The sequence below is a fragment of the Teleopsis dalmanni genome, chromosome 1 (assembly GCF_002237135.1).
Source record: "Teleopsis dalmanni isolate 2A chromosome 1, ASM223713v2, whole genome shotgun sequence".
NCBI classification, from domain to species: domain Eukaryota; kingdom Metazoa; phylum Arthropoda; class Insecta; order Diptera; family Diopsidae; genus Teleopsis; species Teleopsis dalmanni.
In genome coordinates, this window is record NC_051846.1 from 207053756 (window position 1) to 207077930 (window position 24175).

A 24175-nucleotide genomic window follows, 5' to 3' on the forward strand; every position below is an offset into this window, starting at 1 on the left:
ATATTTAAATTATTACAAATATTGATATTTTACATCATAACATTATGTTTAAAAACAGTTTACAGCTGATATTAAAAATATAGAAATATTGAAAAATATTTAACACTTGTTAAACTTTGCAATTAAACAAATATTTATTCATTCTTATTTGATTTATTATTTGAAATTCAAAGTCTATGCAATGTGAAATTCTCATTTAATAATTAATTGATTAATAGTTTTACACATTCACTTAAAATTCTATTTGATAAGCATATAATCATTTTACTAGAATTTGAAATTAAAATCATTTAAATTGGTAAACACTTGGGGCTCTGTAGGTTTACAAATTTAAATGAATATTTCATTTCACTATTACAATATATCTTATATATATATATATATATATAAATAAATTTAATTGTTAAGATATATGCCTATGCGTTGTATAAAAACCCCCACTAACTACTAACCTACAATCTGTTTCTTACTCGTGTCCTGCGTAAATACAACTCTTATATACAATTTAGTGTACAATTATAATTTACATAAAAACTATTTATTTTGTAATAATTACATTGAAATATATCTAAAGCGTTTCAGAGCATTTTCTTATTTGTCACAATATAAATTTATAAATTTAAGTTCTTGTTTATTTCATTAATTTACAAAACATCAATTACGATCTAACTTATGAGTAAAAAGTTCAGTAAAATTAGTGATATTAAAATTATCTCAAAACAGTCGCAGTATGCAGTTAAGCTTAGTGGAAAGCATTACAATATAGAAAATATATAGAAAAAATACACCCTAAACTTCTGACTACTCCTTACCTGAAGACCCATGGACAAGCTCATCAAATGCAGTCAAATTTTTGATATAAAAATGGTATCTAAACTCATGCTTAGGACTTACTTCGCAAATCGTTTTAAATAATTTTATATTTACAATTGTGTTTTGTATTGCATATAAGCCAGAAAGAAAAGCAGTAAAATATATAATTGATTTGGCAAAGTTGAAGTTTTGATATAAACCAGAGCAGATAAATTGAAAAAAAATTGAAAAAAATTGTAAAAATAATAAAAATTGATTTTCCTTGTAGGAAATAGGAAAATGGGGAGCAAAAGTTTGCTTGTCAGTTATTTTTATGTAAGCGAATTTTTTACATTTTTTTTATTATATAAATAATTCTTTGAGCAATTTTGCACAAATTTTACATGCTGAAAATGTATTTCGGAACTCAGTAAGCACAGCATGGAAAAGTTTTTACTGCAGGGAAAACAAAATCCTTGCGGTATAATTCCTTTGTTCAATATTTACAATGTGCCTTTCAAATGCGTAAACATGAATTTTATTTTTTATACTAAGAACAACACCAAGCTTCATATCTTTATATGTACAAAATCTTAAAGTAAAGTTAATTTTCTTATATTTTCATTCATTTAATTTAATTTGAATACAGCACAGTCAATTCCAAATTTCAGTTACACACACATCCCTCCTACCTATATGCTATATACGTATACTAAGCAACTTATTAAATAATTTCATTGAAAATGTTTACAATTGTAATTACAAAACTTTAGTCGCACTCATTGGCTCAATTTGAAACTCTACCTTCAGTTGTTGGGTACTCGTACAACTGGTGGTGCCACACCTTCGTTTAGTTCCCACACCACTTCGTCGATGCTTACTGCGGTATGGCACCAACAGCACCATTTACTAGAGCACCGTTTCATTGGTATTGGTACAGGTACGTGGTCCATTAACTATAGAATACTTCGAAGAGTTATCCTTTTTGACCGCCAATCTACCCAGAAAGATCTCCTTGAACGTCTCGCGGAACTGACGTGACATACCGCAATAAATACCAAAATTAATCGGATAGCTTACAACCAAAAAGAAATTAGTGAACATAATGAAAATATTCGCAATGCGATAGTCCAGAAATTCTATAAGCAACGAGGACACAATATGCATTAGTGTTACCACAGCAATCGGTATCTCTACAATGAGAAATACGGTAACAACAACAATCAGCATCAGTGTGGTGCAATTCGATTCACGTAGCTTTTTGCATTCTTTCTTGCGGTTTTCGCGGAATAGCAATTTGCGTCGTTCCTGCGCCTGACGCATCGCTCGGAAGAGTAGTATGTTCAGCGTCACCAGTATGATGCAGGGCAAGAGATGCACAAACAGCACACGAGATGAAAAGTATAATGTAAAATATAAATCCTCGCCAACATAAATATGCACCCAATTTGATGTTTCCACATGACAGACTTCTGTATGATGGCCATTCCATTCAATCTGCAATGGATAGTATGTGCGGTCGAAAAAACGTGTGCTCTGATGCAGGAATGCACAAATCGCAATGTATAGTGTACAACGTTTTACGCGCGGCATAGTGCACCAAGTCCTAGCCATTGGAGCGTGGCAAACGTAAATGTATCTGAAAAATATAAATTGAAAAAACATAAACATAAACATAAATATACAAATTTGTGTTTTTAAGAAATATAAAATTCACGTTATATTAAGCAAATTTAATTACTGGCTATAGAGTTTTCCGTGAAATTGAATGCATAATTTAATTTTTTTTCATTGCAGTATATCAATTTCATATCAAATAATAAAAATACAGAAATAATTTCTGCTATACGTGGAGGCCAAAGATATTGGCTAACAATTTATAGCTTTAATTTGATGTTAAACAACACAAATAAGATTCACTGAAATTTTACTTCACTTAAATTCTGAAAGCTCCACTATTTTGGACTAAAACATTGAAGCGACGTTAATTATCAACTCTCAGAAGAGGCACACTCTAAAAAAACTAAACTGCAAATAAAACTCGACAGGCGCTGAGGTATTCAAAGAAATGATGGGTGGAGAAAGAAGGTCCATCCACAAAGCTATGGTGATCTGAAGGCCCATCCACCAAGCTATGGTGATCTCGTAGCACAAATAACGTCACTCTATAAACGAGCTGCTAGAGAAAAATCAAGCCAAACCACCAATGTCAGAACCAACCATAGATATACTCAAACTATCCAGCTGCAGCAAACAGCATGTCCATGTAAGAGGTTCTGTAGAAGAGAATAGTGGAATGTCAGTAAACGTAGACAAATTATACCTGGAAGGACAGGAATAATTTGTTCTCATTATCAAATTCGATTTAAATCGATATATGAGAATATATGATTCAGCAAGGCAGCTGAAAAGCTCACATATGTTATATTCCTTGATATATAAGACTATAGTGCTTCGATCGGTTAAAGCGTACTTTATTTACAATAAATTTGAAATTAACATGTCTGCATATTTCTAAACAATAAAAAGAGTTGAACACCAACACCGCGTTATCGAATCTCAGAATGGTTACAGGCTCCTCGGGGAGGTATGGAGATCTGAGGTCAATTATTGCTTAGTCTGATGAAGTCATAAACAATAATCCAGTCAAGGCGTAAAGAGGGATTTTGAAGATACCTCGAGTTAATAAAGAGCAAAAGTGCTCAAGTTCACTGTCTCAAATAGCTTCAACATAAAAACCATATAATAATTCACTTCTTTACAAAATCTTAGTGTTTAAAATCAATATAAATAATTTAAAAATAGTTACAATGGTTTATAAACGTATTGATTTGTCTAAAACTTATTCTACAAGCCTTAAAGAAAATACACGTGAAGAACGTCTATAACCTATTTCAACAAGAGAAATTGTCACAAAAATAGAGTATCTATTATCAATGTCTCTATTATCTATTGACCGGACCGTATTAGTGGTTGCTGTGGGCATTAAGTTTGAAACAGTAATGAGTATCTTATTAAACATTTTTGATTTTGGAAATAATACTAAATAATATTAATAGGAATAAACGATGTACCAGCTTCCAACAAAGCGGAGAACTGCGACCATGGTTGATCTTTTGTGCTGCTACAGACCCTAAGCAATCAGAAGACATTCCACCTTTCGAATGAAAGCGAGAATGTCGATCGTTGAGGAACTCCTAATGTCAGAATAGTACTGAATAATAGGAACACAGAAATTAAAACGATATAATCTGATCCACAACTTTTGAAACGTTTAAGAAAAAAAAATTATTTTTTACGTTATTGCAACATTACAGGTGGATTTCAGATCTACCCACACATTTTCAATACAAAACAGAAGATGGAAAATTAGTTTGCGTCCAAAAACTGAACAATAAGATACACATGTCAATTTTCTAGACTCAAAAATTATTTTATTGGTAGTTTACCATCAAACTGTTATTTCAATAAATTAAGATTATTATTGCAATATTTTTTTGACTACTTGCATGTAATGATTTTTGAAAGAAAGAGCTATATTAGAGAAAAAAATTGTTTTCCTTCAGGACAATCTATCTGCTCACACCTCAAAAATCATCAGTACAACCAAATATTTAAAGTATAAATCGTTACAAAAAGTATCATATACGGAAGACTTACCCTTCTTGCAGTTTGAAGCCTATTCACATTGAAAATGATTTCAAATAAATAAGAAAGTAATAGCTGCAGTGGAGTACTGTTTTGCTGACCTTGCAGAAAGCCACAACTAAGATGAGAAGCTTTGCGGGGTTATTGAAATAAGTGTTTTAAAATTGAGAGAGATTATATATATGTTAAATGATACGGTGTAAAATTGATATTAAGCCCTAAAAGTATTTTATTAATTGCAAATTAATTAATTATATAAAAAGTCATTATAATTTTTATAATTTAGTATTTTTATATTGCGATTGAGTTGAACAACCGCATACTATAAAAGCTTTCACTTCCAAATCTCGAAAATGCCAAGCACTGATAGTTTCTGTGCATAATAAATCATATTCGCAAAAAGTTACTCCTTGTTAGAATCTTCAAGTAGACAAGTTACATAGACAAGTTACACAGTTCAAAAACTTGTACGAGTAGCAAAAGTCGATAAAAAATTTTGTGTGAACCAATGTTCTATAGTAACATATCTGGGACAGTTTTGATGGTACAACATTATTGCTTTATCATCGTTGCGTGTTTCACTGTTGAATGTTTCACTCTTGAATTTTAGATAAGAATCCATACACTGAAACTACTTGAGAAAGTTTTCAAATGTTTTTATAAGAAAAGTTGACTTCATTTGTAATGCAATTGTAATTAAATTTAATCTAAGTTACCACCAATATAAAACTTCTGAGCAAATGTTGAATTTTTCATAAGTTCCTCAGTTCCTTTGTACTAGGAATAGAAATGTCAACAGGAATACACTGACAACGACCCACTTCTTGGAAGTTTGCTCGAAATGTTGAAAAATAAAATTTGTTTTGATTTTTTTTTATTAACATAAAAACAATTATTATTATTCTTACTACAAGCATGGGCATTAGCCGCATTCTGCAGATGACGTCTGTCAGCAGTGGTCTTGTGCCTTAAGCTGTTAAATAAGCAAAAAGAAACGAAGTCCTTTTAAATTACAACACGGCAATGAAAATATTCTTATAATAAAATAATAATAAAAATCACAAATATGAAATGAACAAACAACAGACGTCATGTGGTGTTGTGGCAACAGTTTTCTATACTCAATCCTAGCCATTCCTATTTCATCCTTGTTTCTTACAACAGCGATCAGAAATAAATGTTCTCATTACAAATAAGCGCACAAATTATGGGGCAGCAACAATGCCCTGCTGGAGTATGGAAAATTTGATATGAAAACACTTGACAGGAATTGCGTCAAATTGTCAAAGGATGTCAGATAAAGCTCTTCATTTTAAATATGTACATAAAAATGCAGAAAATTGAAATGGGCTTGTGTGCGTGCGCTTCCCTAGAAGTGTGGGATATGTGACAGAGAACTATTTTTTTACGAGATTGTAAGTGGATTGATGAACGACTTGATTGGTCTTTTATTTTCGAATTCAATTGAAAGGATTTAATTTAAATGGCCAATTATAATTTCTTCTTCATATTCCGAATTATTAAAATTTATGCAAATGGACTTATATGTATATATCTGTTATAATATTTTTATTGAGCATTTCTATTAAATACAAAATAATAAAGCTCAAAATAATATTATAAAATGATTCTTAGTCTTTTTTTGATGGAAACGAAATATGACAAAAAATTGAAACAGAAGCTAAATGCTCAGATTGTACGAGTGCTGATGATGGAAAACCTCATTAAAGCAGCATATTTCCATTCTGGCAATCCTACCACATAGCCTGACAGAAGATATTGATCTATTTAAATTAAATATTTAAAAGGTATTATGTTTGTTTATAAAATTGATTATTAATAGATTAGGCTTCTTCTCCATGGCTTGATAAAACAAATATTAACACATCTCATTCGGAGGCAATTATTAATATTGGTAGAGAGAGACGAATAACCGTTGGTAATAATTAGTGATCACTAGCATTAAATATTTAGTATTTCATATAAAATCGAAAATAATTGACCACCTATGTTCCAAAAATTGTAAAAATTGCTGCGTGTTAGCTTTCCATCGATTACTGTAACTTCGCGGAAAGTTAAAAACTAATTTTAAAACTTCTGTGGTTACTATACATTCTTAGTAAAAATATATTGTTTATATTAACATATAATAAAAAGATGGTATCATGTTTCGAGCTTGTGTAGTGCTCTTCCAAACTGAAATCATTGTTATTAAAAAGAGCAACAAGAAAAAAGCCTAATAAATCAACAGATCCTCTGATTTAGTGAAAGAAGTCTTATAAATCAACAAATTACAATCTTCTGATTCAGCAGACCTGTTATAATCGATCATCCCATAAAGTCAAAAGATTTCATTCAAGCTTTGCGCTACGAATCCCCCCAATAATTGTTTCACTACTTCGATGAGTGCAACCGTAATCCTCACACCATTCTCCTTTAATATCGCGGCTTTCGTGACCATAGTTACAAAGTTTATCGCTAATCTCACTCGCACGTATGCGCTAACCCACCCCCTTTATGATCACCCTATCTCCCTAATTTACGCCCTGCTTTCTGGCTTAGGTGAACCTAGCCTTAAGCCTTAAGCCTATATGTTCATATCTCTCGCGCCTGATTGCTGGAACGAAGTTTCCTCAATGCTGTGGAAGTCTGCTCTATTCCTTCCTAAGAGGTGAATTTAGTGGGTTCAAGCCTAACACTGTGACTTTCGATGCTTTCCACCTACTAGAAAAAAAAAAGTCAAAACAATGTAAGTCAATCTGGTTCAAAACTTAGCTGAGTTTAATATGTAATCAGTTCACAATATCATGAATTTAGATGCAGTGCACCAAAGAATTAAAGTGCAATTTAAATAGCTAGACAAAATGTAAAAGTGTATTCAGCAGTATAGCCTATACTAATGCAAATAAAGGATACCCCAAAAAAAATATCCTTATCATTTTCTAAAATTAATAGTAGAAAAATGTTAAACTACAGTACGTTTCAAAAAATCTATATGATAAAATTTTAAATCAAACTCATATATTTTTAATTAGTCAAGTCTCTAAATTTTTATTCATTGAAATATTATAAATAGAAATATCTGAAAATTTTTGATTGATTGCTTCTGTCATATCGCATTTTTGGAATGATGTCCCCACAGGACAAACATAAAATTGTCATTTGATTGAATATAAAATGTGCTTATTTTAATAAATTTATTAACACCAGAATGCGCATAAATAAGATTGTATTCTGTAGTCGTAGTCGCATAAAGTGAATGGAAAATGTTTTCCATGAAAATTAAAATGTCCTTCAGAATGGCGTAATTTATGCGCACATTAAGTAAAAATTTTAAATCGTACTAAAAAAAGCACATCATTTATGTATTTATTTACGACCCTCGTCAAATTGCCTAAAAAATTACAATGCAAGCGGAATGGGAATGCTGAAGTACATACGAGTATACGAGTATAGCAAGAACATATTTGACATATTTTTGCTGGTCATTTCATATTTGCGGTACAAATAAGTTCGATAGAAATGTATTTATAATATCTGGATTAAAGATTTAATACCCATATTAATGCTATGTTGGAAACCCCTGACTTTCCGTTACTTTTATTTTCAATTTGGTTTGTTTTTAGAGAATTTCCTTATAATTTCTGCAAAATATTGCAATCGAGAACCTTGCGAACTAGTTAAAGCTTCGTTTTAAGGACTACTGCCATAGCTATGCATCTGAGAAATATCCGGATTCGAACACACGCTGAAAATGTTCATTCCCTCCAAATACATAAGGTTTTGATTTCAAGTATTTGTGTAAACCATTATTAATATAGGTATTTTGTTAAAATGGCGCAGTGGTTTTGTGGTCATATATAAAAAGTATTTTTATCTTAATTGTCTCAAATCAAAAGAGGTAACTTACTGGATCAGAGGAATAATCACTGGCACTGAGTTCTTACTGTGACGAATTTTGCAATAAAAGACCAATAAAAAGAAATTATCCTATATCATCGAGATCTCCCGTAGAGATATCAGTCTTGCAGTAGATTTACTTAGAAGTCATTGCATTTTAGGTAACCATGCTAGGAGACTTAATCTCCTTTTCTACCATATCTGTTGTTGTGGTAAAGACGATGAAAGTGCCTCCCACCTGCTTTGCTTCTATCTGGCACGTACGCGGCACCGCCGGGTATTCTTTTTAGAGAATCTTGGCGAACTTCATACAACATTAGTTTTGCCAAAAGTAATAAATGGTTTTAATCTTTGAGTTTTTAATAAAACGGTAGCACAATGGGCCTATAGCCGAAAGTGGATCTATTGGGATCGCTGGTATAACCTAACCTAACCTATAAGACCCGGTACTAATATTTTTTCAAAAACTAATATCGTAAATTATGACGATGAACCATTTATATAATTTTTATAATTTATATCTCATGTGTTTTATTTCTATGTATCTTACACATACTTATATATTAAAATAAATTAATATATTAATAAATAAAATTTTTTATATGTGATCGCCAACACCAGCAATGGATAGATGATAGTTTTCGATAATAGTTTCATGTGAATCAGTGCATGGTTGTTGATTAGTTTAATTAGCTGCATAATAGATAGTTTTTTGTCTATAATTTTTATTGATTATTAGTCGTTTTAACACCACATCCCTGACAAAAAACACCGATAGGTAAGATTAAAGTAATATTGTTAAGTTAATATAGCTTAACAGGTATTTTCTTCCTACTGCTAAGAAGATAGATAAACTGTCAGAAATGTATTACACCATATACCAGTTTCTAATCATAGTCAAAACTTGACAATTACAAAGAAAACCTATGATTGTCTCTTTCGTCCAAGTTGTTATAACTTCTGTAAGTGTAAGTGTAAAAATTTAAACGCCGTATACATTCGTAGCAAAGCAATGTTGGATAAGACTAAAATTATATTCTTATGTCTACCTATTTTATCATTTCTTTCATATTTTATACTGAATTGTCAAAAAAGTACTACCCAGAAACTATTTCTTATCGTAACCAAAACTCGACAATTATAGAGAAAGTCCGCTGATAATGGATTTAGTCTATGTTTCTATAACTATAAAATAAGTTTTGAAAGACATACATTTTCGCTGCAGGGGCTTCGGCACATCAATCGCCTGAAAGCACTGCAATAAGTCCTTTAGCCTATTTTGTAAAAATCGGCTGTTTTAAAAGACTTAAAAATACTTCAGTAGAAGTAAACAACACATTTCAGGTTATCTTAAAATTGTTGTATCTGTATAGACACATTTTCGAAGATAACTAAGTCGGGTCTTCTAGATTTTGGGTGCTGGTTTTCAACATCTGGTTTCAAATAAAAAAGATTATCTTACTTTTTAAATTATTAAAAAAAATTGTTGAAAATTTATCATTGAATTGGTGTTGTCAGTTTGAAGATGTCTGAGCCGCGTCTTCTAGATCCTGGCTGCTAGTATCCTACATTTAGTTTCAAATAAAAAGATTATGTTGATGTTTAAATTATGTAGAAAATGATTGAAGATTTATAGTCCAAACAAAGTTGCTAGTTTTCGAGTTCCACATGACTTTTAAATAAACGAGCTCTACAGCAGTACTGAACTACTCATATATTATTTGTATTATTTGTAAATTATGTGATATTGTGTATTATTATTATATTTATGCATGCGATAAGGTCTTTTATTTTTATTCAAAATCATTGTCAATTGTAAGTCAATGTCGACATGTATGTTTACAAGGAATGGTAAGTCCTTGGTATGAAAAATTTTCTGAATTTTCCGTTTTGTAAGACAAGTTAATCAATGTAAACAAATAAATCTTTAACACATGCATAATTCTGTCAATAACTTTTTACTTCGGCACAAAAAATTGCTATTCTGAACAGTTTATCAATTTTCATGTCATTTAAAAGTAATTTAATTCACTGAAATCAGAGATTTTTGTGCGTGTCGAAATGAAACATTGACAATACAACACTCAAGTGCGTTTGTAAGGAAAATTGAATATAAAATACACGCATAATGAAAATATGACATTTTTATTTCTTTTTCTGAACTGAAAAAGATTTATACTCCCAGCAGTCAGTTATGTATGAACACAATACAATATTTGTCATGTAATGCTTGAAATCCTTTGTGAAATTCTGCTTGGAACCAGAAACAGAAGCCATTGTTAAGTAACTTGCCACTTCATGGCTTGACAATTAAAGATAAATACCAAATAGGTTCACAGTCTGCATATTTATTAAAAAGATATTAAAATTTATGAACTGTGAAGTGTAATGCAAAAAGGTAAAATTGATAAGTGTTCTAAATATATTACATCATTGAATTTATTCTAGCACAAATTTTATTTTATTTATTTAAGGATTTATCGTTATTACATTGTAGTTGACTGAATGTGTACACATTCTATGTAATAAAAAAAATTTAAATCTCAAGATTTTAAATATAAATTTGCTCAATTGTGTTATTTTAGTAGCAATTTTTATGCTAGCAACCGACTATGACTGAAGAAAAGACATTCAGCCACTTTCTATATTGAATGAAGATCAAAATATCTCCCACTGACATTTGGAGATAGAAGCTCCTAGCCTACTATTCTCTCCTTGGCCGACAGAAATACTATATATAACGAAAAAAAATAAATCTTGAATCTGAATGACAGGACATTCAGATTTAAATTAGCACTAGAGATAAATATTTCTTGGAAATTAAACAGTGAATTGAGTTACTGGGTTCTTAATAGAATTTGTGAAATATGTTGAGATCTTAAAAAAGGCATTGGCCTTAAGAATTAATACCAATATCATACACATGTCTTTTGAAAACTTGTTTTAAATAGAATGAAGTAATATATATGCCATATGTTATTTAAAAAAAGGTATATTGTATTAGAACGCGCAGTTAATAGTTGTCTTTGATTCACCAACCAAATCTTGAAATCAAGTTTCACTTTATTAGCTTAACAGATAGAACCACCTGATGATGTTTTTTTTGATACAGAAGCAAGTTAAATAATCTCATTTAATCTAGAAAAATAAAGCAATGAATCGCATTTGTTCGTCTATTATCAAAAGCTGATGTCGTCTTATCTGTGTCGTATTTTTGTTATCATAAGAAATGTTACACGGCAGCTAAGGTGGTTCATTATGTCAACACTTGTTATTTTAACCTTTTCTCAGGCAAGACTATCATAAGTTCGACAAATCTACTGCTGTTCCAATTCGGACAATCACAGATAAAGTGTTTAGAGGTTTCAAAATCCATTACACAAATCCGACATAGAGGTCTCTGAAACGGTCTCTGAAGTATGTTTGAATCGCATTAGCGTTAATAAGAAGAGGCTGCTCTATTTGCACTCAACGTATCAAGAAACATATTTTCAGATATCTACTGCAAGTATGCTTCATATCTACTACATTTCACTGCACATGAATTGAAAACAATAGCAGTTTTAACATTTATCTTAATTTATAACAATCATTTATTTATAGTTATTTAAAACTATTGAAAGTGTGAGCAGATAAAGTAAATCAAATTTCCATGTTTCACCAATCAAGAAATTATGCACTGCCGCCAGCAAATACTTTGAAGGAAAGATTGCAATCATCAGGATACTTGAAACTTGAAACTTGCATTTCAGAAAAATATTTATTGTGAAGTGAATTACAGAATAAGATTATGAAATATTTCTACAACATCGTCGTCGTTATTATCAATAATAGTTTATGTAACAATAGACTTTGTAGTCTATTTTAATATCTCATTAGATTTATTCTCTTCATCTTCTTTCGGTATATTAGCTTTCTTATTATCCTCTCTTTCCTTTATACTTAGTTAGAATTTTCTCCTCAATTATTTTCTAAAAGATGATCTTATGTTACACCAATTTTCCTGTAACTTTCTTTATGACAATTTTATATTTTTATATAATTAGCGAAGCATAAACTCAGGCAACGTTGTCTTGTATTTCAAGTATCAGTATTTCTCAAGTATTTCAAGGCAGAGATATATTGAATATAGTTTAATATAAATGGCAATCCTATCAATCACCTATCGAATATATTTTTATCTCATTCACTAGAGCAAGGATGCACTGGCAAATATACAAAAAGTATCGAAATACTTCACAAAAGTAATTTTAATCTTTAAATTTTATTTGTATTCAGAATTTGAAACACGTCCTAATCATTTTTATTTCTTTCTATTTAAAAATTGTTTAATAAATATTTTTTATTGCTACATATTTTTTTTTCCTTTCTAAAATATACACAGACTCTAGTAGCATTCCTTGAAAGGATACGCATTCTATGAAAATTTTTTTCAGAAAGCCAGAAAGCTTGAGTTTGTAATATTAAATTTGAAATAAAAACAAATGCTGAATATCTAAATATCTGAAAAATATTCAAGATTTTTTCCTAGCAATATAAATAAATTTTATGTTTCCTACAATAAAAAAGTAAAAGGAAAAAAAACAAAGAAATGTGCTGTTAATGTTTTCATTACACTTCTTGCTCTACTCCACTCCTGGTGTGGCTTTAATGGTTATATGGAAATCCTGTAGTCCTCTAGTCCTGTAGTCATATTGCTTGCCGGTTTTATTGTAATGGTAATGGTTATGATGAAAGTATCACCTTTTAAAACATTTCATTGTTTCTCTTCGGTGTAAGTTAAACGCGGCGAACGTTCCAACTAATGCACTTCCCAGACACTTCTTAATATCAGAAATATGTAAATTATTTTATTTGACCCAATGCAAAGTGACTTAATAAAATTTTATAAGGATAATTTAAAGACACACAATGAAGTAGTTTTACATCATTTAACAATAAAAATTCTTCAAAATTTAACAACGAAAATATTTATCTAAATTCTAAAGACTTTAAAAAATGTTTGAATGAATAATATATTTTTAAATACAATTAATTAAAAGTATTTCTTATTTATATGTAATAATATCTAGGAAATATGTTGGAAATTAGAAATATGCCAACCACCTTCTCTAAGTACATGGCATTAAATATAAAATTCCTGCAGTTTCCTCGATAAGAAACAAGGGAAATCATTGCAGTTAAATCATTTTTATTATTAGAAGCAATGCAATTTCCTTGCAAGGAGTGCAATTCTGAGCAGAACGAGCTGAGGAAATGGCATTAGCACGGAAGAAGCTATAAATGCTTTATGTAATTGGAAATGTTCAATTCGAATTTATTTAGAATCATTATCGTAAATTCCTTAATGCATTTGAGATAATGTTTTCTAGAATTTTATTCTATTGCTTCTGCATTTGCTTTAGAATTTTATCTAAGTATTAAAGCAAAACACGTACCTTTGCACAGCTAAAGCCAGAGTCAACCATATGGACGCCGTGTGACACATAGCAGGCATTATCTGAAAAAACGAACAAAGAATATGTTTTTAAAATAAGAACATTTAATGCTTAAACTTAATTTAATAGAAACTTTAATTGCGGTTTTTTTGTTGTAACACAACAGTAGTTCTGTTATTCCATTATTATTATTATTATTATTATTATTATTATTATTATTATTATTATTATAAACTAATGTATGACAATATCCAATATAACAAACCTTTCTTATTACAAACCTTGTTGAATAAAATACTTCATTCTCCACTTTTAATTTGATTTAAGACTAAAAGCTTGTATCTATGTTTTTAAACATAATCATAAAAATATATAATACCATTGACCATTGAAAGGTACACAATAGATCAAACAGGTCGCAGTGTATATGAATCCTTAGCCTAACCCAAAACCCCCAAATACCAATATATATTAAATTTAAACTAATTCGAGTGTTTAGCAACTATTAAAGTACTGCAGTATAAACAAAGATATATTTTTCATTCATTAAAGCGTATCGATTAAGAAGTTATTTTGACCTACTACCATGCTGAATTATATACCGGGTACTTCCGGATACTTTTTGAGCAGAAGGTATTATAGCCTTTACATGAAAGAGCATAATTGATTTTAATAATTTCAACAATTTTAAGAAAATATATTCATGATAAGATGGAAGATATAATATTAACATCCTTCGCCATTTAATAAATGTAACTTTTTTTGGTTACCAGTTTTAATAAAGGTAGTTGGTTCTCCAACAAAATTATCTCTTATCTCTTAGCATCTCTTAGGTTGTGATTAAGAGAACCATATTCAGATAGGAAACCAATGATTAATTTGAGTTTAAATCTATTTGGACCGAGATAGTTGTAATGTTTGTTATTGACCCGATTATACTATTGGGATTGCCTTAGGTCTTTAAAGTCAGTCTAGATTTTCTTAAAATGCTTGTATTCCAATACCCCGCAAAATGGTTCGGATCTTACAATATTGAATCTTTTATTACTGGACATTCAAACGAGTGTTACTTTAATTGTAGTAGCCAACACAGATATAAGATTAATTTAGTTTTTCACCATTTCGGATTTTATGGTTCAGGATAAAGAGAGTTCAAAGTATTCGTTTAGGAATACATAAGAATTCTGGTATTTTTGTGTCGCTTAATGATGCATTCTATGTATATTACAGTTTTCGTTAGAATAAACTTCGGTCTATAAAGCTATTAGAGAAATTTCCATTGAAACGTTTCTATTAAATTCTTATTGAAACGTCTATATTACATTTGTCTCGATGAAAGCCAGCACCACTTTGTCCCGTTCTCCAGTTTTGATATATTAGTGAATCGAAGATATGCATTAGAGGCTGTTTAAAGTATTCATTCTTCCTTTCACTTTTTTCAGAGAAAACGTAGGATATTTGAAAAACTAAAACCATGGTTATTCCTAACTACCATCAGAATTGGAAGATGTCCATTGAGTTCGCCTCTCATGTAGGCAAGAATGTCTTAAAGATGGAATGCACTTCATATTGTTTCACACTCTATGACTGTGTGTAGTGATGTTATCATACGAAGTAACTCCGTGGCAACTATGGGACACGTTTTCACTGTGGACAACACCAATAATGGATAAGCATGTCAGTATTCATTTATTTAGTTTTTGACCACCATTCAACAGCTTCTGACACACATGGTTAGTAAACTATTTATGTTTTCTCTAGTTACTTACCATTATCTATTAAAGGTAAGCGTTGGCTTTATTTCTATATGTTCGCAGACAAGTGAGAAGAAAGAAAGAAAGAGAAAGAAAGAGAAAGAACGAGAAGAAAATAGATTTTTTGTACTTTCTTCTAACATATTTGTAGCTATTGAGATAAGGTTAAACCAATCTAAAAACCATAACTTACACGTTCCAGCAAATACGTTCTATGTGACTGTGTAAGTCATTGCTAAATTGTGTGTTAGTAAAAAGTTGGATAAAACATAAGTATAGTTGTATCGAAGTCGATAATGCCTATTTTAAACCCGGCAACAAAAGTTTTGATTAATGAATTTTTACTCTTCATTTTAAGGTTCATAATACCTTCCATACTTAATATATAAGTAAAATATATAGTTTTTGAAGTTGATAAAAGTTTGTTTCAATAAATAATTAAAAAATTTAAATATTTTAATTTTCTTTTCAAAATAAAACCAAAACTCATTATTAGCTTTTATTTCATTAAACGAAAATATTGCTTTTTAGAATGATATTGCGAATTTTCAACGAAAAATTAATTTGTAGAGCATGACGAGCAAATTATGTGCAAAATGAAATACGAGTACTTAAATGAAATTGATATTATATAAATATGTTAATGAGTTTATAAATGTGAGTGAAATTCGTTTTGAAAACCACAAAAAAGTAATACTGATTCGTGATATCACGTCAAAACCAACGTTATTAGCACACAATTCCATGCTATTTTATTCCGTATTAATCACATTTTACATATAAAATTAATTATAAAATATTAAAACAATAAAACGAAATTAAGACAAAAAAATTATGATATATAACAGCTTTCTCAACTCAACCTTTTCCACTCGAACAACGCCATGATTAATTAATACGCTTGCCATACTGAACCCATACTGAACCCATACTGAAGCCATACTGAAAGGGTTAAGTAAACAAGGACGCAATGACAGATTACACATTAAGGGATTGGAATACTCATATAAAAAATACTAAGTATTCTCGTCCTTTTTGTGGCCAGAAAATTATACAGATTAATTGTGAAAGGGTGCTTTAATGCAGTGTTTTTATGTTTTAGAAAAAAAGGCACAATTAATAAAAGTGGAATTGAAACGTAAATTGCAAAAGAAAAAATCGCTTGTAAATGTCAAAAAACACATTTCGAAAGTTTAAATGCTTCAAAGTTGTTCAGTTCACCATTTCAGGACATTAATATCGGGAGCAAGAGGGGATTTAGTAAAGGATTTTATGTGAAACGCAAAGATTGGACAGCTATTTCATATTCAACTCATTAAATAAATTTTAATTACGACTATTAAAATTTGCCGTCTGCTGTAGTTAGTAAATGTCATTAACTTATACTTTTGTAATATAAAAGAAAAAGATACTTTTATTAATAAAACATTTAATTTTGAATAATTTTAATAAAAACAAATATTTACTAAATGCTGCATATTAATCGAAAAATAAAACAAAGTTTAGTTAAATTACAAAAATCAAGCAACGCGATGGGGTCCATATTTAGATGCTTTTCTAGGTTGTCTCCAATAGTCTAACCAACAAAAATCAAAAAAAATATTTCGTCAAAAGTCTTCAATTCCACAAAATAATAAAAAATCTGTGTTACTTTTTTGTTTCGGGATTCTCTAGTACGGTAATAACACGCCGATATTACAGAACGCTGAACGTTTGCGTTATGTCTGCTGTATTTATCTATATACCTATTCTCTCTTCACTAATGCAATTTATGCAACATTTAATTATATTAAACAAATTTATAAAAATAATTTGATGACGCTTTTAAAATTGGTCATTGATCACATTTCTGCACGCAACAAATCTCGTTCCTCCTAAGAACCGTTTAAGGTTTATGTATATAAATTGATGGAGTGGGGATATCAATTCGAATTGCAAATTATAATTAGAAAATTGTTATTATTGGTCTATATATTTATATGTATAATTTCTGCTCTTCTTCATCTTTGTTGAATATTATATTTTTCTCCTCTGATATTTATTTTATAATTTGTCAATCGATAATAATCGATTGGGGCTAGCAATTGGAAGTTCAAGTTGCATTTGCATTATAATTATCGTAGGTTTGCGATATGGAAAGTTTAGCCCCTTTTTTCTAATTTGATAAATACTCGTATTATATATGCTTAGATAAATTTACCATAACTTTAACTCTTCTCCTTCTTCTTATACTCTTCCAAGGTTATAGCTAAGTTATGCGTGAATAAAACTTTATCTTATGTACTAAGTTATGTCAAAACAATTGGTATTACCATCAACGCGTTCTGCATCAAACTCAATACACAAATACAGCCACATTTTTGTAAAATATGGTTCAATGATTATGTAAAATATCGTCTAAAATTTCTTTTGGTATTTTTTCGATGCTAACTATTCCACCTAACTTAATAATATTATTAAACCAAATAGTGGATTTTTTTATATTTGTAAAAGCTAAACGAACTAATATGCAACTCTAATGGGAACTGTATGTTTGAGGAAAAGAAGACCCGAAGAGGAACAGAAGACCTGAAGAATATGCTGAAAAAGAATCATGGGCTCATGAAAACAATAGATGCATAGAAAAACAATAATCAACAAATAATTAAGACCGATAAAATAAGACGTATAATGCTACTATTCAATAAAAAAGTGGAACGGGGTGTGTCACTGTAAAGCTAGTAAGTCAACAAAATTGGTTTTAAAGTCGCGTTGCTACTATATACCTCACATAATAATACTAATTATAATATTATATATGCTAACATACACTACCATAACACCTATTGTGAGTAATATTGAATGGACAGTAAAGAAAATGCAGTTTAATTTAATTTTTATATATAGAAACAACTGTGAAATAATTTCTCATAAATACCACTAGCTGAATATATACTTTTAATTTAAATGAAATAAAATAAAATTGATAAAATATATATGCATCTCAATTCTATCATTTACTGTTTATATTACAAATATTCACATTACTTATTCAAATACTTTATTTAAATCAAACTCAATTCCAAAAGTTTGAAAACTTAAAAAGATACAAAGTATATTTTTTATGTGAAAAAGAAACAGAACTATTATATTTCATAAAAACTTTAATGATATTAGTTTCAACATTATTTTGTATATGTCTTTTATATAGCAGAAAAAGCAATTCGTTCTGAAATCTATGATATTTTCAATTTTCACAGCATGCAGATTCGACCCACATTGGAAGGTCCTTAACAGCATTGAAATTATTGAAACTGTCTGAAATGTGATTGTCATTTCAATTTTCGGAGTAAAGCGAAGAAAACAAAGGTTTAACAGAAAATTTGAAATGAAGTGAAAAATCTGCCAAAGTAAAAGAGAACTTTTATTTTTTAAGGCAAAAATGATTATTAATCAAATGGCATCGCAGTGTTCTTAAAAAGGGTTAAGTGAGAAAGGACGTGATGGCTGAATGCATTTGAAAAGGTGAAAAGTAACATATTAACATTGTTTTCATTTTCATTCTTAAAAAATTGATAAATGAAAACTTTAATATTTAGATTTTTCTAATAAAAGAGAAAGTTTTTCAGAAAAAGAAAATCAAAATATGACCAATCACATTGTGTTGACAATACGTATTCTCACGAAATAAGTCATAACATTTATTAGCGAAGTAAATAAATTTACACTATATAGTACTACATTTGACAGTATATGAATTCAATACCTCAATCTGGTTTTCAATGAACCGATTACTGTTTGAAACCTTAAGCCAAATGCTTCATTTGGTTCATCATTAGCCACCATCATCCTCAATCAATAGCATTAATAAGCTCAAGTTACCCTTAGAGAATTTTAACAATAATAGCCGAAAAGTTTTCAAAAATCACGTCGAAATATTGGTCTGCAATAGTGGGAAGGAGAAGTAGAATGCCTACACACTAACCACAATCTGGCGCCCAGGGAAGTGTGTGCCCGAATCGCACGGACTAAACCACTCTGACTCATTCCTAGAAACCCTTGTCCTACCTCGGGACTACGTTAGATTTACTTCGAGGTAGGGTCCCTATTAGTCATTTAAGACTTTCATCGGTGTGACCAGCGTCCAGGCCACGCTATTACTATATTTATATTTTTAAGTATATATGATGTAGTATTTATAATATTAGATCAAAATAATAGTGACATATAAGATTATAAAGTAACTATTATACGTTATTATACATAATGAGCCTAAATCAGTTTACAATGATCACTTATCTTAAATCAATTTAATTTAATATTATACATTTATATTTTACTAAATTCGTGATATTGTCTTTCTAATATTATTAATATTAAGCCAAAGCTAGTGCTACGTAAAAGTTCAAGATTACCTAAATATTTCTTACACTCTTACACTAAGTTCAAATAATAGAAAGTACAAAAACGTTTTCTACTGTCGTCCTCATCCAATAGAGGAAAGGACCTCACGAACTCTATTGCTCGATTCACGGCTCATCTCATTCCAGGAGTAATTTTATTTCTAATTGTATTAATCTTCTCCATGTTCTTGCTGTGCGTGTGTGTGGAACTGCTCCAAGTGGTAATAGCTTAACTGCGAAAAATCGTCCTGCATTAGCAGCTAGCACAGGGATTTTGGAGGTACCAAATCTAAGCGAGAATGTCACGATGAATTAATCCAATATCGTTAAAAGATATCGAACTCAAAGAACAAATAAAACGATTAAATAATTTTGATAATTTTTTAGTAAACTCTTGTCCTAAGTCGTATTAATAGACCATAACTTCTAATAAAAACTTCTAAAAATAAAATTAGGAAATCTCACATCGACACATTTCGCTTACATTTTTGTAATAATAATTCAATTTATTTCCGAAACATGGTCGCTAATGAGGGCCTCAACTCAGAATTTACAATCCTTTGTCAATAGAAGCCTGCGGCGTATTCTAAACATATGGTGGCCTTCAAAAGTCTCCAACGAAGAGCTATAACAGCGCACCAAACAAAAGCCAATAAAGAAAGAAATTCAGAGACGGAAATATGGTTAGCTCGGCCACACACTTAGAAAGCCGACAGATGCAATTGCCCACTCAGTCATGGAATGGAACCCGCAAGGAGTAAGGAGACGAGGTCACCCCAAAACCACCTGGCGAAGATTAAAAATCTTTTAACCAGCTACGTTTTACTGCCAGAAACAGAGACAAATAGAGGAAGTTTATAAATATTTTTTGTGCATAGACTTAGTTCTAATTTTGAAATTTTAATTTTTATAATAAATAATATGTCTTAATAATAATAATAATAATTCAATTTATCAATTGATTTTTTCAAGAACCACAAATTTCACCACACATTCACTGAGATACTTACCTCATTAAAAATACTGTAAGCCAAGCACATGGATACCGGATGTAGAGGTTTATAGTGATTACCAAAAGTGTACATATACCAAAGGCCAGGTGCCGGAAAAATAACAGTCAGCATATCACATATTGCCATACCTGCGATGAAATAGTGCACAAAAAAAGAAATTCTTATAATGAAAATGTTAAAATAAATTAAACTTGAAAACTTTAAAAACACGTTCATTGCTGCCAAAGTTCACTAATGTAATTTAATTTCGAAGATAAAAAATAATCATTAAAACAGACATTACACAAAGGGTTAAGGTTTCGCCAACGTTCGGCTCGCGCCCTGTGAACCGAGCGGCGCATGATGGTGGCTTCAATGTTGGTAATTTACTGTTTATTTTTACGATTATAAGCATTTACATTATTATTATTATTACCAGTGATAATACTGTTATTATTATTATTATTATGATTGCTGCATCATCATTCAGGACTCAGGACTTAATGCTTTACGGCTACTGACAGAGCCGCACAATTTATTGTGTATCCTTTTTTATGTGTATATGTTGAGCGGTAATTAATGTTAGCGTTAAATAATTTTAAAATGTGTAATATGAGCACCACGAAGAGCGTTTGATGGCTCATAGTAACTGGCTCAATAATTGAGTTACAGTTTCAATTTCATTTTAGTTGTGGACTGGATGTCACAGTTACACACTAATTTACTAAATATGTCATTAAGTTTCTCGAATTTCACCCAACTTTACACGCTGCTCTGCTTAATAAGTGGAAAATTGCTTCCTTTTAATGAGCACTAAATACAAAATATAATGTGAGGGGCGTTGGAATTTGAACGAACATTAGCAGATGCCATGGACGCTTACAAAGCACTTAAAATTCTAATTTTGAATTACTTTTACTACTTAAAGTATTTTTTAATTATTTTAGTAACAGTAGTCTCAAAAGTATATTTAAGTGGTTCATTAAAAAATTATATGAAATATAACCGATATTTAAGCACATTTTTAATTACTTTCCTTGAATAAAAATATGATGTACTTTCCACAAATTTCTCTGAGAATTATAATATATTTAATAATAAAATTTTAATTTTTAAATATTTTCATGCAAATATTCTGCTGCAATCATATATGTGTTTCATTCTAATCATTTTACGATAATACCTGGTACATGCCATAAAAAATTGTTACCATCCATTGTGTTGCTGGTACCGTTATTGCACACACAGAGTGCTAACAAATAACACTTTGTAAGGATTTAAATATACATAGTACACGCGCAGACATACACTTAATGGAATAGTGACAGCGATTAGATTGTATTGATTCCAGTAGCAGCGCAACTGGATTGTGGCAAAGTGCAATTGTCTGCAGTGAAGCATGTGTCCATAGAACTGCATAAGCAATCAAGATACGCTGTATATCAAGAATATAAAAGACACTTAACTTGTTGGATAGTCGACACACAACATAGGAGGTTTCAATGCTCGTATGACGACAAAATCAAATTTACTTTGTGTCACTAGTGTATAGTATATGAATGGTTGGTAAATGTGCATGTGAACTGGGTAAGAGTACTACACACAGAGTATACAGTAGGGAGAACTTGAGTTTTGATATGCAAACATAATGCAGTAATGTCGCATTATGTTAACGACAAAGCATTTCCTTAAATTACTAATATAAAGTAGTTGCATAGTATAGGAGTGCTCTGTGCAAATGCTTGCCTTTATATGTTATTAAATTCAATATGCTGTTTACTACGTATATACCACTTACCCATTAATACAAAGTTTGTCGGCGTTGCCATGCTCTTCTTGCTCAGTACAAGTACAATCAAAGAATTTGCAACTACTGTTATCACAAGCAGAAATGGCATACAATATCCGTATAGTGGTTCTACATAGTCCACTGGTGTGTCGCAAGTTAAATTCCAGTAGCTCATATTTGTATTTAAGTCAAACATCTGACACCGTTCACTGAAGTTATTATACTGCTGGTAAGAATAATCTGTGCCATTGTAATCTAAAAACATTTGTGAATTATTTGCTGTGCTATTGAAGACACTGCCAATGGCAGTAGCGTCGGATCTTGCTGTCATAACACCACCACCACCACCGCCACCGGCCCCACTGTCTACATTCCAATATGACAAGCCGGGTGCAGATAAATCGTATGTAAAGGCGGTATTGTTACTCAAGCTTGGTGCCATTACTGCAGCAGCCGTTTCCGTTACTGTGCTTGGAATTTCCGGTAAAAGTCTTTGATCGCCGGTAATATCCATTTCTGTATTGATTTTTGTGTTTAAGCAATAGTTTTCTGATGCTTATTTAAATTTTTTGAATTAATAAGTTTTGTGGGAGAGTTATTTCAAACAGAAATACTGCTTTACACATTTTGTATTGTTTCTGTTGGACGTTTATTGGCACAAATTTATAAACGACATTTTTATATATCTAAAGCAGTCAATAGTGCGTTTCTCACATAAATTCAAATTTCTGCCACAGTAATTTTAAGTTGTATTAAATTTGAAACTGAAAGAAAAAAAATCAAAGTTTATTTAAATTTAATTTAATAGGAAATTATAAATTTTTTATTATTTGAATTTTTTTCATTTGGCAAATTTATTTAAAAGTTTTTCTTCTGAAAATTGCTTTCTAACTAATGACTTTTAAAGGGAATAAATGGAGACAAATAAAAAAGCACTAAGAACAATACCATTTGCTTTATAATACTTTTTAATTTATTTCTTAAAAATACGATATTCGATTAAACTGAGAACAAAACAATTTTCTTCTAAATGTATTCCCCGCAATGAGTTTTTTATAGCGCCATAAGACTATGAAAGAACACTTAAACTATTAAGAAAATTAAAAATCATTTTCTGCATTTGCTGCAAAATTTGGCTTGAAGTGTTCTCGAACATGCACGACGGAGAGCAAATGGTGCTTGTAGCATTAGCGACAGTAAATTTATTTCACAAGGTGCAACCACGCATTTTTCATGGCTTTAATGGCGCATCATTCTTATGGTACTTCCTCTGAATTCGCCAGCTCCAGTGTTAGTTTTCTATGCTCCTCGTATACACTCTGCTATTTACCGCCTCAGAGCTTCAATTTGTTTATTATTCAAACGACCGAGTTAAGCTTATTTGCACTCTATTTATGCCAACTCGTGAGGATGCTTTCATTACACCCAATGGAGAAACGTTTTAATACCTTGCCAAGTTTACATTCGGTCTTTTATTGTG

The 24175-nt window shown here is 30.5% G+C and overlaps 1 protein-coding gene across 1 annotated transcript; it reads right to left on the reverse strand.

The window, feature by feature from the left end:
* Nucleotides 1-735: 735 nt before the first annotated feature.
* LOC119675089 (sex peptide receptor-like) lies at nt 736-22967 on the reverse strand. Its single transcript, XM_038086280.1, has 4 exons — nt 22705-22967; nt 20925-21055; nt 13779-13840; nt 736-2431 (listed from the first exon to the last, which is right to left on the reverse strand). The coding sequence occupies exons 1-4, from the start codon at nt 22958-22960 to the stop codon at nt 1702-1704; spliced, it is 1179 nt and encodes a 392-aa protein (XP_037942208.1). The 5' UTR covers nt 22961-22967; the 3' UTR covers nt 736-1701.
* Between the last annotated feature and the right edge of the window lie 1208 nt (nt 22968-24175).